Genomic DNA, 16,180 nt, shown 5'->3' with positions numbered 1-16,180 from the left:
CATGGATGTAAGCCCAAGGTGATGCCGAACCATGTATATCGTGGTGTTGTTTAGTTTGCAATTTCTCTAACCTTAAACTCTCAATGCTTTATTTATGAATACTGTGAGATTGCTAATTTTTATTTACATTTACAAGGAGGACGGGATGTATGTGTTAGCATATATGATAACACGATTTATGGTATGACTTACCATAAGAGCAAAGAGTTAACTCTGCATATGTTAGCATATATGATAGTCACTATTTATGGAATGACTTACCATAATAGCAGAGATTTGACTATGCTATAGAATATGTCATAGAATATGCTTTAGAATAAGTTGTGATTTGATTTAGTTTCCTTTCTTGTAATATGAGCATGTGCTCATTTTATCTATAAATACTAGAACTGTGAATGAGTAATTCATATCATTCAAGCCTTTACGCAATTCTCTCCTTTCTCTTCTTTTTATATTTCTATTGTATGCTAGGATTAAGGGGATTGTGTTGTGGCTGTTGCTTGAAGCAATTGAATATTTATTTGATTATTCACTAGCCAAATTTTATTGCACACCAAGTGTTTGAGAAAATATCTATTCAACATAATTTTCATTTTGTTGCATTTAGATTTTGCACTTAAATGTACATCAGCGAATCTAATTGATCATTAAGTATTTAGTTGAGTTAATTTTTTATTAACTACAATACTAAATGCTTTACAAATGGAATTGTTGCTTTGCTCACATCTCACAAGCCTACCTCACTTGGGAGATTCTTTGGTAGCCTAAAATCTCCTACATCTCTATTGCACATTCTTGAGATCTTTGCTAGAATTGAGCTTATTGTTATACATCACTCATGTTGAGAGAGATTTATTCTACAACCCACTGGAGAAGATCATTCATTACAATGATACATCTTTTGCAATAAGGAAAGAAAGCTTTAATTTCTAACTATTGTCCATAAAGGGATATACCTTGTACTCTCTATAGCATGCTCAAAGTGGAATGTTTAATTGCAATGCAATGGCTTTTGGCTTATGGATGCAAGAAGAAAAAACAAAAGCACGTGCTCAAAGGGCCAAGATCCATTGCGGAGCATTTCCTCATGGGTATGGCCGACATGTGGCTCAAACAAATGAGTAATGCAGACGTCAAATTCACCAAGCAAGGACAGCCTTTGTACCTGGTACTTCTACATAATTCTGAAGTACAATAATTGCAGCATATAAATCTACGGCCTAGACTGAGAAACATGTACGAGAGAGTAGAATCGAAAATTGCATTATGAGGGAAACGGATGATTCTTCACTTCAACGTTAAAAGAGGACCATCATTTTTATCCTAAATATTTTAATAAAGGTTCCTAAATATGTGATTTGATGCAGTTGTAGGTATTTATTTCAATGTCTAAAAATGGAGAATTCAGTTTGCCCATTCATTGCTTAATACGAATAGTGTGCCTTACCCGTATGTACAACAAATGAAGTGAGGTGAGTACAAAAACCGCGGATTAAATCGCAGCAACAAGAAGATTCATCCTTGAAATGAAGGAAACAGTTTGCAGCCCACGTCCTACACTACAACTTCCCTTGAGGTTGCAAAAGAATCCAACTTTATCACCAACCATAAATCATGACAAATTCAAAGATTTTCCATTTGCCTGGATAGGCGTCCTACATCCCAGAAGCCACTGCTAGTTTTTTTACTGTGGTAGCTCCTATGCTGAACAGAAACAGTCTCATTAACATCGTTTTCCAAACCTTCTATCTTCTTAGCGATCTCCTCCAACATTTTACGAACATCCTTAATCTGTGGGTGATTAGTGTCATCTACGTTGAACACGTGCACCCTGTTATCGACCTCGATCCAGCTGCAACCTGGATTCTTTCGGATTCCTTTCTCTTTCATTAGTTTTCGCATATCTGAAACACCTTCTAACTTTCCAGAATCTGAATATATATTGGCTAAAAGGACATAACTTCCAGAGTCTACCTCATCCAACTTAATTAGATTCTTCAATGCAATTTCTGCTAGTTTTCTTTCTCCATGAATCCGACAGGCACCAAGTAGAGCTCCCCAAACAGCAGCATTCGGTTCAAGGGGCATTTCATTGATCAAATCTTTGGCCTGTTCTAGCAATCCAGCACGGCCAAGTAGATCTACCATGCATGCAAAATGTTCACAAGTAGGAGAGATACCATGATCCTTCGTCATCACACTGAAGTAATGTTGCCCTTCATGTAAAAGACCTGAATGGCTACAACCTGATAGCACAGATACATAGCTTATATGGTCAGGTGTAAAGCCCAATTTTAACATATCCTGGAAAGTTTCTATCACTTTCCTACCTTGACCGCTCTGAGAATATCCAGCCATCATTGTGTTCCAAGAAATCAAATCCTTCATAACTGTAGAATCAAAAACTTTCTCTGCATCTCTAATTTGTCCGCACTTCGAATACATGGCGACAATACTATTTACAACTGAAACATTACAACAAAATCCCAACTTTTCAGCTTGAGCTATGATTTGTTTACCAAGTACCAAAACAGCTGAATCAGCACAGGCACTGATTGAAGTTGTAAAAGTAATCCAATCTGTCTTAACCTCCTCCCTGAACATCAGAATATATAATCTGAGACCATCTTCCCAAAGCCCGTGTTGTATATATGTGGCTAACATTGAATTCCATGATACAATATTCCTCTCTGGCATTTTATCAAAATATTTGCGAGCATATTCAACATTTCCAGCCTGAGAAAATGCAGTTATCATTGCTGTCCATGAGACAATATCTCTTATTGGCATCAACTCAAATGTATAGCTTGCACTCTGAACATTTCCACACCTAGAATACATTGTGACAATAGCATTTCCTACGGGAACATAGAAATCTAATCCGACATTTATTGCATATGCATGAAGCTGTCCTCCAAGAGAACTATCCTTTAAATTAGAACAAACTCCAAGAATAGTAGCGAGAGTAAATTGATCTGAGGCCACAGGCACCTCCCTCATTTGTTTGAATAATGCCAAAGCTTCTTTTTCATGCCCAAAGTGCGCTAATCCTCCAATTAAAGAAGTCCACGAGACTGCATTGTGTTCTGGTAGCATATCAAACACCCTCCTTGCAGATTCCAAGCATCCACATTTTGCGTACATATCGATCAAACCACTGCCCACATACACGTCAAGACTAGATTCCATTCGAATAATACGAGCATGCAGATGAAGACCCCATCTCAGATCATAAATACCTGTGCATGCACTTAGAGCGCTAGCATACGTCATGGAATTGGGTCTGAAACCCTGTATCCACATCTGTATGAACATATCAAGAGATTGGGCACCATAGCCATGTTGAGACAAGATGGAAATAATTGTGTTCCAAGAAACAGCATCGTGTTCAGGCATTCGACTGAACAAATCAAGAGAACTTCCTACGCCACATAATTTTGAATAACCATAAATCATACTGTTCCAACAAAACAAACTAGGATTTGATGTTCTTGAAAACACTCGTTCAGCAAAATTCAGTGCACCACACTTGATATACATATCAATAATTGACGATTCCAGAAAGAAATCTCTGCCAAAACCAAATTTCTCAGCAAGGGCATGCAATTGAACAGCCAAATTTAAATGCCCAAGACTGGCACAAGCCTTCATCACACAAGAGAGAGATAACGAATCTGGGAAACAATTACAATCCCGAATCATCAAAACAAAAACTTTGATAGCATCCTCCGGTTGCCCATTATGGAAATAACCGGACATTATGGAATTCCATGAAACAGAGTCTCTCTCAGGCATTTCGTCGAACAACTGCTCTGCTTTTCCCATCCGCCCCAAATCCGCAAACCCATTAATCATCGTGTTCCAACTGAAAACATTACGGAAATCAATTTCAAGAAAAACTTGGTAAGCGTCATCAATTGATCCGCAATTGGAATACATGTTCACGAGGTGGTTTTGGAGGAAGACAGAAGAGACCAACCCCGTGGAAATGAGTTGGGCATGGAGTTCTCTGGCAATGGGTATTGACCTGAGAGTTGAACAAGCTTTCATGCCTTGGAGAAACCTCTGAGATAAGTCCATGGAATAAGATTGATGCTGCAAAATGGGGTTGTGGAATCGCACGAGTTTTCTGGAGAGGCTTTTTTGGTTGGAGATGAAACGAAAGAGAAAGGCAGAGAGAAGGGAGGGAAGATGGTTCCGAGGACGCCATGTGAGGTTGAAGACCATGAGAGAGAGAATAACTCTGTCGTTGTGAAATCACTCATTTGGTTCGTTACTCAACTGCTCTTGTATTGTGAAGACTGACTTCAAAACAATGGCGGGCTGTTTAGAAATAAACCAAGACCTAGGAGCTGCAACCCTAAGCCGCCGGTTCGCATTGCAAACGGTAGACTTGCCATTGAGCCGACCAACCCTGTTTGTGAATCTCAAAATATAATAATAATAATAATAATAATAATAATAAGGCAAAGCACAGAAAATCGCCCTTAGCTTGTAACCTTTTTGGTAAACCTTAGTTTAATTTTTTACCAAAGACCCAGGACTTGTTATCCTTTTCAATAAATTCTCTTCGAATTGTTTTTACCAAAGAATCCCTTCAACTGTTAAAAGAGTTGATATTTAGACAAAAATATTCTTTTATTTAAATTTTAATTTTTTTCAAATTTCAAAAATTCATATATCACAAACCGAAAATATTGCAAATAATATATACATGGAAAGCTTATAAAACAAGAACTCCAGAAATATAAGATTTGTTTAACAAAACTTAATAACTAGAGAGAAATATACAATCTAAAAATCTACTACGATAATCTTATTTTATTTTATTTTTTATAAAATACTCGGGTTATTACAAAAAAAAATTTCAAAATTATTCATTTTTATATGGAGCATAACATATAAAAAAAATTAGCCCCAATAGAGACCGAATATTCATTTTTATTTATTTTTTAAATGGTGAGTTTATAAAAGAATGAAAATATTTTGGCACAAAATATGATATCTCATTAAATCGATCTATGTTGGGACTAACAAGGCCGATGGATTTTACGGGCGTGCCAGAGTATGTAAATACTCAAAAAATAATTTGAACACTAAACTATCTCTTTTGGTGGCAGCCTTCAGGTGATTGTGCAAGAGAGAATAGGAAGAACTCTCGGCTGGATTCTTTTTCTATCTTGATGCCAGGACTTTTTATAGTTGTATTTAAAAAAGAAAAGGAATGCAATAAATAAAGAAATTTAAATGAAGTGGCTGAATTGAAATAGACTTTTAGGCTATGTTTGGTAGGGTGGGTTTGAAGGGGGAGGATAACATTAGTTATGAGGGAAAGGGAAGGGAAGGGAAGGATAAGTTTAATCCTCAATCGTGTTTGGTTGATTAATGAAGGAAAAGAAAGGGAAGGATAATAATCATGTTTGGGAAAAGAAAGGAAAGGGAAGGATAATAATAAATTTACTATTACGCCCTTTTATATTTTAAAAGATGAATTTTGGGATTTAAATATGCAACAACATTTTTGCCCCAAGATGAGCCGGCTCAAGTAAAAGTGGAGAAGGCTCCAATATGAATGGAGCAGGCCCTACTTTAAGTAGAGGAGGCTCCAATATGAGTAGAGCGGGCTCCCAAAAATGGGAGGCAGCTCCTTTCAAGAAAAATTGTTCTGGGAACCAATTTTAGCTACAGGAATGAAGATCAAGTGTGTGTGTTTTTTTTTTCCTTTCAGTTTCCATCGCTGTTCCAGTTCGGGTTTGTCGTCGCCATCCGCCTCAAAAAATCAAAACCCACATCTTTCAGTTTCCATCGCTGTTCCAGTTCGGGTTCCCCGTCCGCCTCAAAAAATCAAAACCCACATCTTTCAGTTTCCATTGCTATTCCAGTTCGGGTTCGCCGTCCGCCGTTCGCAAGCTTCCCGCGCTGAATACATGCCCAATATCAAGTGCAATTTTGAGGGTAAAAGTGGCATGACAAATATTATATGAGCCATTGCCTTCTCTTTCCTTCCTTATCCTCCCATTTTTTGAAGGTTAAAGAAATTACTGTACATTGTTATGAAGAACCCCTCCAAACCCTTCCCTCTTCTTCCCTTTCCCTCCACTCACCGTACCCAAACACAATTTTTTTATAACCCTCCATCACCTTCCCTTCCCTTTCCCTTCAAACCTACTCTACCAAATTGAGCCTTAAAGGAAAATGGCTGAATTTAGATTGCATGGAAAGTAAAGAGTGTAATGAAATACCCTGGCTGAATTTAGATGACTAAAATTTGATCAAAGATTGTCATTGAATTCAATTAAATAAAACAAGTATTTCGAATAGAAATAGCATAATTAAACATTGCAAGAGAAAAGTAAGTTGCTGGAACTTAGATTCTTTAAATGGAAATTGCCATTAGACAAAAGACTTAAAGATTAATAAATGACGTAGAGTCAATTGAATTTGATATTCATGTTTTATGGGTGGTGCTATACCATTTGGAAAGAACTACAACTCTTCTATTTATATAATTATTTCCTCAACTTATTATCCTAATTATTTGCGGCAAATTCATCTATTTCTTAATTTTTTTCCCTTTTCAATTTAAACTGAGTTAATACTTGGTGTACTTGAACTTCCGCGTGTCAAATGGGAGCTTCCCTTTTATGTCTCAACTATACTTCCTATAAAATAGGAATGCCGTTGTTTGCCTTTCAATCAAGCTCTCCTCTTTTATGCTAGTAACCCATTTTGAAATACTCAGGTATTAGTTGCTATAATTTAACAACTATCTTCTATAAGTCTGGCAACAGTCTCTTATTATCCCAAATGGCCTTACCTTTGACATTGTATCAAGGCCACTTGTTGTTTTTTACTCGTCCAAGTTGTTACTTACACAGCTGCCATCCTTCAAAGTTGTCCTTCTTTTTCCAACCTAAATTCCTATTTAGTTGTATAATTTTATTTAAACTCTAGTCTTTCCTTTTCATGCTAACAACACATTTTGAAAATAGTCATACATAGGTGCTATATTTCAGGAATTGCCGTATCAACTAGGCAGCCAAACATATTTCCATGTGTTACCCCTTTGCTCGCTCCTGATAGTTCCAATTGGCTGATTTTTATGACGTCATGTCGAAGTACTTGTCACTTTTTCATTGGTCCACGTCATCGCTGAGATGGCTGCTAAGTTTTAGTGCCAACAAATGCCCCTTAAATTTCAAAGTCAACTGTCAACTCTGGCTGATGATATTTTTCAATCCAATGAACTGATTAGCCAATTTGAAAAAAGTAAAAATAGGAGAGATGTTGTGACAGCTCTAGTTTTTAGGCCAGTGCGTCAGTGATGAACTGAAAGGATGATCCAATAACGGATCCGAAATGCGAAAGCGAAAACAGAAAACAAGACTCTAAGAAGTCAAAGTGACCTTCCATGAGGTCATAGAACTCAATGAGAACTGATGCGGAAGCAAAAGATCGAAAATATGACAAATAAGCCCCAAGGGGCAAAATGGTCATTTTACATGAAAATGACGTCCCTAGAATGTATATTATTCCCGAGACATATCTATGACTTCCTGTTAGGTTACGAAACTCAAAAGAAAGTAGCGGAAGTGAATTACAAGAAAACCGAACAAAAATAGCCCCAAGGGCAAAATGATCATTTCTGAAAATATAAAGTCGGGTGCTACCGAGTACACCACTGGAGACAGTAAAAAATTAATCAAGTTGGAGTCAAGAATCACTTGATTCGGAATCCGGATGAAAGAGAAAAGTCAAAACAAAGTTTTGACGTCACCACGGCCGTGAATAGTAACCTAGGCAAAATGCTGAAATTCGTGTGCCATTTTGAAGCATTAAACGACTTTTTCTGGAAAAACACGAAGAAGAAACCCCCTCAAAATAATTTTTTCAAGTTGACCATGTTGTAAGAAAATTTTATTTTTGACGTGAAATCCCCAAAATGCCCTTATAATAGACTTGTTCAAATAGTGCAGATGCGCATAGGAAACCAGATTTGACGCTTTCGGGTCTGAAATGACATTTTCTGGAAAAACACAAAGAAGAAACCTCACTTAAAATTGAGTTTTCTACCCGACTAACCAAGCAAAAGGAAACAAAAAACGCACATTGAAAAATTCCCAAAATACCCCTAGATCAGAATTGGACAAGAGGACATAAGTTGCTACAGTGACTGTCCTGATTTAAGAGCAGAAACGGGTTACCAAACGAATTTTTATGGAAAAACACAAAAAAGAAACCCCTCCCGAAATCAAATTTTCTACCCAGTAATGTGAGAGAAAATGAAAAAAACTCATTGTAAAATTTCCAAAATGCCCCTCCATTAAATCAGGTCATGGGGGTTAAAAAGCTGCAAAAATACAAACTGAAAACTGAATTTTGCGAGGGATTTCCGGCACCAAGATGACATTTTATGGAAAAACACGAAGAAGAAACCCCTCCTAAAACCACGTTTTCTAAGTGGCCATGTAAAGACCAAAATTTATTTCGTGAAGGAAGACCCCAAAATGCCCTAAAATCAGATTGTGCAATAAAAATGCAAAATGAGTCCATAGAAGGCTCAAATCACCAAGGATGAGGTTTTTCTTGAAAACGATCATGCATGCAAACGTAACTTACCCATTAGGACGTGCTACAATGGTCCACGTCTTAAAAATATCACCGATACAAAATTCGACCCCCGTACGACCAAAAAGGCAAAAATAAACTAGAAATGGGAAATTTGAAAACTAAAATTAACAAATGATTTTAAATTACCGTTTGACCCTTGGAAACACTTCATGCATATTAATAAGGTCCTAATAAATGTGCTCATGCACACTTTGCATCATCCGATTTTGAAATAAACCCTTAAAGGCTCAGATTTTAGTATTTTAGCTCAAAATGTAAAATATGAAACTAAAGTGCAAAAATGAAAACAAAATGGCATTTGACCCTTGGCCACGCCTCATACATATTAAATGAATGCTAGATAATGAATTTCATATCCAATGCACACTCCGGTGCATAAATGACATATTAAATCGCATAGTTTTCATAATATTCCCATTAAGGTTATTTTCAACATTTATGAATATACATGAATTTCAAATATGGTTTGGCCTTTGGCCACACCTCATGCATGATCATGGAGACCCTATGAAAGAAAAATAATGGAATTCCTACACCCGATACAAAAGTTATGAAGCAATAACTCGTGAATTTTCAATATTTTCATAATGAACCTTATCAACGAAAGTGCATAGAATACAAAATACATGTCATTGGCCTCCGGCCTCATCTCATACATGTCAAATACATTGAAAAGAGTGTACTTATGTACACATTACATAAATGGAATCAAAGGTACAAGTTTTGATACATAAAGCTACAAAAGGGATTTCATGCCAACATTTTCATGAAAATGAAACTTCAAGTCTACGAAACTTCCGTAGCTTAGTATGCATCCCAAATCAAGGTCCCTGTACTTGAAAAATGTCCCCACAATGTGGGTGAGTAACATAAAGCTACTCGTAGGAGATGAGCATGCATCGACCTAGCATTTTACAATTATATCACCTTAAGGTGAAACATGTTAAAGGGGCTCATGCCACCTAACGTTTATGTCAAGATGAGACCCAGGGAGCATCCTAAGCTACCTTAGATCATTTCTAGCATAAATCACATCATCCATGCAATTTAAACAATATAGAAGCATGTTATACAAGGCAACAAGATATAGGTTCTCAAAAGTATCAATTTGCAACTTAAAATACGAAAACAACTAAAGTGGGTCATGCCACCTAACGTCTATGTTCTAATGAATTTATAGGATCATTCCTAAGTTATATTTGAACGTTAAAACACAAGTCACAATATTGATGTAATTTAATCAACATTGGAACTTCCAATACAATGCATAAGCATGATTTCTCAAAGTTAATATCTTGAAACTTAAAATGGGAAATCAACTAAGGAATAACAAGTTACGATATCATCTAGTTATCAACTTGAAATGAAATGCGAAATCAAACAAAGGGGATACTTGGACGTCACGCCAGATCAGACCGACACCGTAGGTACTTTAGGTTACTAGCCCATGGTAAACCTCCCTCTGTGCGTACTAGACTGTAGATGGACAATCCCTCGTACTAGAACCATGTCGTAGCCGTAATTAAACAACGACATTCCCAAGTTTCCAAAATCAACAAGTTGTGCAACAACGTATATATCAATATGTATATACAAGATAATCAACTATCTACCATGCATAACCAAATTTGGAAACACGTACATACAATACATGCTCTAAGTCCATAACTACTAAGGTATGACAAATGTCGAATCTTCAGTGTGCGATTCATTACACACTATGGCAATATCATTCAATATTGAAAACATAAACTCATGAATTTAATGCAAATCCAAAATCATAATTTAAACATACAACCAACGTTAAATACATGATTAAATCCTTAATACAAAAGAAACGGAAATTAATTAAACAAACTAATTAATTTCCCTAGGTTTCAATTCTCAACCAAATGATCCATAATTAATACATGTTATACCATATAACTTGATCGTTACATATATCAATTCAAAAACTGAACTAGGCCATTGGAACAATAAAAAATGAAATTTAATTAAATCTTAATAATCAATTCCCTAAATTCTAAAACAACATCAAATGGTTCCAAATTAATATATGCTAGTATACAAGTCCTAGTCATCATAAATATCAAGTTAAAAACTTAATTAGGCCAATGGAGCCATTAAATAGATTTTAATTAATTCTTTTAATTAAAATCTCTAGATTTTTAAATTCATCCAAATGTTCTCAATTTAACATATGTTAGGGAATATGCCAAGGCCTATTGTAATATCACATTACAAGCTTATTTCATACAAGTTACATCTATGTAAATTAAACTTTCACCAAAGAAAAATATTAATTAAAAGTTGCAATTCTCATTCAAATAATTCCAATTTAATATATGTGAATAATCATATCAATACTTAATTTTCTAGCATGCCACAATTTAATTCTAAGTTGTATAACATCATGTGAATTAAATCTTAAACACATAAAATAATTAAATTAAATTCTAGAACTTGAACTAAAACTTGCATACAAGTTGTATACCTTCTAAAATCATCAATACAACATTAATATAAACTTAAGACACCCCCTACCTCAATTTGAGATAAAAATCTCAAATCCCCACCGAAAGAAAAGTGCTCCGAATTCGACGATACTTCGGGATTTTGTAGGGGGTAACACGATAAACAAGAATTCCAAGGAAGCCCCATCAAAATCACAACTTGACTTCAAACCCAAACTCAAAATTTGACCAAAAACAGGTTCTAATAAGGGGGAAAGGTAGAGCACAACGAGGCTTACGATAAATGTTAAGGCCGAAGACTTTCTACCGAGGAAATCAAGGGAAGGAGAAGAAAGAGTGAAGGCAGGCCCTTGGGCTCCCATGGCTACTAGCCAAGAGGAGGAAGAAAGTCTGAAAAATCTGATTTTAAAATTTAGGGCAACCTATTTATAGAAATCTCAAAAAGTGCCCCAAAAGGGCCCCGCCGGGTCCGAAAAAATGAAATTTGAGCAGACGCACTCAAACGATAAAACTCCGTGAATGAAAAAGAACCAAAATGAGAAAATATGAACAACAAAAGAAATGGCATCAAAAATTGAGTTCTGAGCAGAGAGATATACCCCGAATAAGTTCGGTGGCAACCGGGGCCAAAAACTCTAAAACTGGAACAGAATGACCAAAAGGAAATTTTAAAAGCACACAACTTGACAAAATGTGAAAATGAATCCCGTACGAGGATCCAGACTCAAAATGAGGCATTTTTGTAATAACTTTCATTAATTGCACAACGACCCCTCCAAAAAGTGAAAACTGCACTAATGACCCAGAATGAAAATATCTTCCAAAAATATTTTCTTAAAAACCCCTAAAATAAAATATCTTCAAAATATATTTATGAAAAACACCCCAAGAAAAGAAAAAGATTCTAAAAAACTATGCATCTATATCCCTATGGACACCGGAAACAACCAGAGTATTTTACTACAAAAGTAAAGATACGTATTTCGTGGAAACCACTTAGAATGAAAATACGTGAAGTCAAAAACTAACTCTGAGCACGGAAAGTGAAGTTGTGCCAAAAAGTGACAAACGGGGAAAAGACAAAATAGGGAAAAGGACGAAAAGTGAATAGTGTCGAAAAATGAAAAATATGGAAATGACTCGGTCCTCAAAGGAAGTTGTCAACCCAGGGGAAAGAGTCTCAGAAACCATTTCCAAGCACTCGAGATGACACTAAGTGACAAGAAACCAAACACAATAGAAAAGACAACGGAAAAAAATTTATCCATAAAATTTGAGGAAAAAGGAAATGAAGAAAATGACCGGGTCATTACAGATGTTGATGGTAATCAGCTATTGGCTCAGGTTTCCTCCTTCGATCGTGTGAACAAAGAATTTGTCAGCCTAGAAGAAAGAGAAAGAGTTCTCCAAAAGGAGATCGACCAATTGTAGGCTAGAAAGGCCATCTTGTCTGCCGAAGCTACCACATTGTAGTTTGAGGCTTAACACCTTGCTTCCGAGCATGCAATCCTTCGTGAAGACTTACCTAGATTGAAAGAATCAAAGAGACATGCCATGGTTGCCTTTAATCGGTCCTTGTTGATTTGGGCCCATTTTAAATCAAAGTTTGCAAACATATGAACTTTTGTTTCTCATGGAACCTTTATGGTTGTCCAAAGCCATTTAAGTGTATGTAATCAATGTTGTAACCTTTCTATACTTCAATAAATAAATGGCTTGTTTTGTTTTTCACTTAAACAAATACCAACAAATACTTATCAAGAATTTTCTTTTATTGAAATCAAAACAACTACTAAACTTGGTTGTTTTATTTAAATCGGCCTAAACTAAGAAGCCAATTTTTTTTTATTTTTTATTTTTTATTTTTTTAATTTATCAACATAAAGGTACACATGGTTAGCCAAAGGTACTGGTTAACTCTAATTTTCCCTTTCAAAGATTGTTGGCACATACCTCTTAAGGTACTTACCATTAATGTGGTAATCATGCAATCGACCACTTAGATACTTCAATCTGTAGGCCCCTCCGTTTAAAACTTGATGGACTAAGTATGGCCCTTCCTATTTATGAGACCATTTCCTATATTTTCAATCAACTTTACCTACTGGCAAAATAACTTTCCACACTAAGTCTTCTTCTGCAAAAGATTTGGGCCTTACCCTTTTGTTGTAGACCTTTATTACCTTTTTCTTACGAGCCATGATATAATCCAAAGCATCCAGCCTAACTTCATCCAAGTTTTCCAACTCAGTTAGCATAGCTTGAGTGTAATCAGCCGGAGTCAAATTATTCTAAAATGCAACTCTGGCAGACTTGATTTTCATTTCCATTGGCAGAACAACATCATGCCCATAGGTTAACATGTATAGCATGACTCCCGTGCTTGTTCTTCTTAAATTTCTATAGGCTGGCCCGCAGGGCCTTAGATAAGGTTTCATACCATTTTCTAGGTCTATTTTTTATTATTTTCTCAATGATCTCAATCAAAATTTTGTTGGATGACTCAGCCTGACTATTTGTTTGTGTATAATATATCGTAGAGGCTAACATATGGATGTTCATGTTATGGCCTAACTGAAGTACATCATTTGCTTTAAAAACTATCCAATTGTCTGAAACAAGTGTTTCTAGAATTCCAAATATGTGGACAATGTGCTTTTCTAAGAAATCAATCATTGTTTGTTGATCAACTGATTTATAAGCTCTGGCCTCAACCCATTTAGTAAAATAATCAGTGGTAACAATCACCCAATGATGGTCTTTACTTGATGGTGGATTAATTTTACTAATAGGGTCAAGGCCCCATCCTCTAAATGGCCATAATTTGACTATTGGTTGTAATTCTTTTGTTGGAACAATCTAAATTGGCCCATGTTTTTGACAGGCTCGATAGCCTCTTGTATAATGTATGCAATCCTTTCTCATTCTTGACCAATAGTATCTATACATTCGAATCAGCCATCTCATTTTTATCCCTGCTTAATGAGCTCTATAACTAATTTCATGCACTTCGGTCATAATCTTGAGTGACTCTTCCTTAATTATGCATTGAAGTAAAAGTCCATCCTCAAGACCTTTTCTGTATAGATCCCCATCAAGGAGTAAAAAACTCACTGCTTTTCTTTTGATATTTCTGTCAGCTGTGATGCTTAGATTTTGGAGAAACATTATAAATGGTATCCTCCGATCATCATCGGCCAAATCATTTATATTAATTACTAAAGAGTCAACTAAAGTAGTATTTCTCTTTTTGGTTGATGGTAATGACCTTCGTGTTATTTTTATCAATTGATCTTCCATTCCAGTTGGTGCTCTGGTTCAAGAGGTTGCTTGTGCCATGTTATTAGCCTCCTTGTTTTATCCTCTTAGCTAGAACTTAAGTTGAATATTACCAAATTAATTAATCAATGAAGTGGCCAAAGAATGGACAGCCTTAGCTGCCAACTTAAACACTTAAAATCTTCAGTGATTTGGCTAAGTACCAAATTTGAATCTCTCAAAATGTTCACATCTTTGACGGCCATTTCTAATAAAATCTCCAAACCGATTATGAGAGCTTTATATTCGGCCTGTTATTTAAGCATTTAAAGTGTAAGAAAAATGAGAATGAAACCTTCCTTCCAGCTGGTAAGATGATAACTATACCTGCTCCTGCCCCATCAGCTGTGCTTGACCCATCGAACATCAGTATCTAAGGAGTTATGAATATGGGTGATGATTCTAGTTCATCATCGACCTGTGGATTAATATCGGTTGAAGGATAATTGGCCAAGATATTGGCCAGAGCTTTTCTTTTAACCGATTTTTGTGGAACAAAGATAAAATTGAATTCCATTAAGGCCAGTGCCCACTTACCAATTCGGCCAGTGATTAATGGCCTTGAGAACATATATTTAATCACATTAGTTTGACATATAATGTAAACATCAACCGACAACATATAAATTCTCAATTTCAAGGATGAATAATACAAAGATAAACAAAGTTTTTCAATTGATGTATATTTGCATTCAACATCTGTTAATACTCTGCTTAACTAATAAACATCCTGTTCCTTCCCAAGTTTATTATTCTAAGCCAAGATGCTTCCAATTGATTCTTCTATGGCCGATAAATAAAGTTTTAATGGCCACTTCTTTCTTAGAGGCATTACTACTGGGGGGTTTGCCAAGTACTATTTTATTTTATCAAAAGCCTTCTGATGAGACTCATCCCAATGGAATTCTTCATGTGATTTCAATTTTAATAAATGAGAAAAAGCATGCACTCGGCCAGCATGGTTAGCAATAAATCTCCTGAGAAAACCTACTTGGCTAAGAAACCTTTGCACCTGTTTTTTGCTGGTTGGGGCCATGACGTTCATGATAGCCCCTGGCCTTGCTCTAATCAACTTCTATGCCCCGTTGATGTACCAAAAATCCTAGGAAATTCCAGGCTGCAACCCCGAAAGAACACTTCAAAGGGTTCATCTTTAACTTGTGGATTCTCATTCTTTCAAAGGCCTTCTTTAAGTGTTCTAAGTGCTGTTTTTTGGCTGATGATTTCACAACCACATCATCTATGTGGCGGTCCAAGTTTTACAAAACCCGGTGCGTCAGTGAGTGACCCGAAACTAACCCAATAAGGGATCCCAAATGTAGAAGCGAAATAAAAGAGAAGCAGTCTCTAGAGATGAACATCATCTCTAAGACGCCAAAGTGACTTCCCTTGAAGCTACGAGACTCAAAAGAAAACAAAAGCGGAAGCTATATTTTAAAAACGGACTAAATGGACCAAGAGAAGTAATCTTTTCAAACTGAAATGGATGTTGCTATGCATACCATTGGAAAGACAGCGAAAAAATTTATACTAAAAAATAACTTGATTTGGAGTTAAAACGAATAAGTTAAGAATTTCTGAAGTTTTGAAAAAAAATGATAAAAACAAGCACAGGTGCGATCGATCGCATAATCCACGAACGATGGGCAGTAGCCAGAATCAATTTTTCAAAAAAAAATTATGCCCAGTGCGATCGATCGCAACCTTTGAGATTGATTGCAAAGTTTATGAACGATGAAAAGAAGCCAAAAAGGTGC

At 36.0% G+C, this 16,180-nt stretch overlaps 1 protein-coding gene across 1 annotated transcript in view; it reads right to left on the bottom strand.

The window, feature by feature from the left end:
- LOC132276367 (pentatricopeptide repeat-containing protein At2g13600-like) overlaps positions 1-4,415 on the bottom strand; it is a 31,518-nt gene extending 27,103 nt beyond the window's left edge. Inside the window, exon 1 of the mRNA XM_059777769.1 lies at positions 1,643-4,415. Within this exon, the coding sequence (XP_059633752.1) occupies positions 1,643-4,227 (2,585 nt within the window). The 5' untranslated portion in view covers positions 4,228-4,415. The remainder of the gene's footprint in view (positions 1-1,642) is intronic.
- Positions 4,416-16,180: the final 11,765 nt, after the last annotated feature.

This window comes from Cornus florida, unplaced genomic scaffold, assembly GCF_030987335.1.
Source record: "Cornus florida cultivar Cherokee Brave unplaced genomic scaffold, ASM3098733v1 CherokeeBrave_3.0.0_Hap2_Chr10, whole genome shotgun sequence".
NCBI lineage: Eukaryota > Viridiplantae > Streptophyta > Magnoliopsida > Cornales > Cornaceae > Cornus > Cornus florida.
Note: the sequence above shows the minus strand (reverse complement) of the source record. Positions and strands in the feature narration are given on the sequence as shown.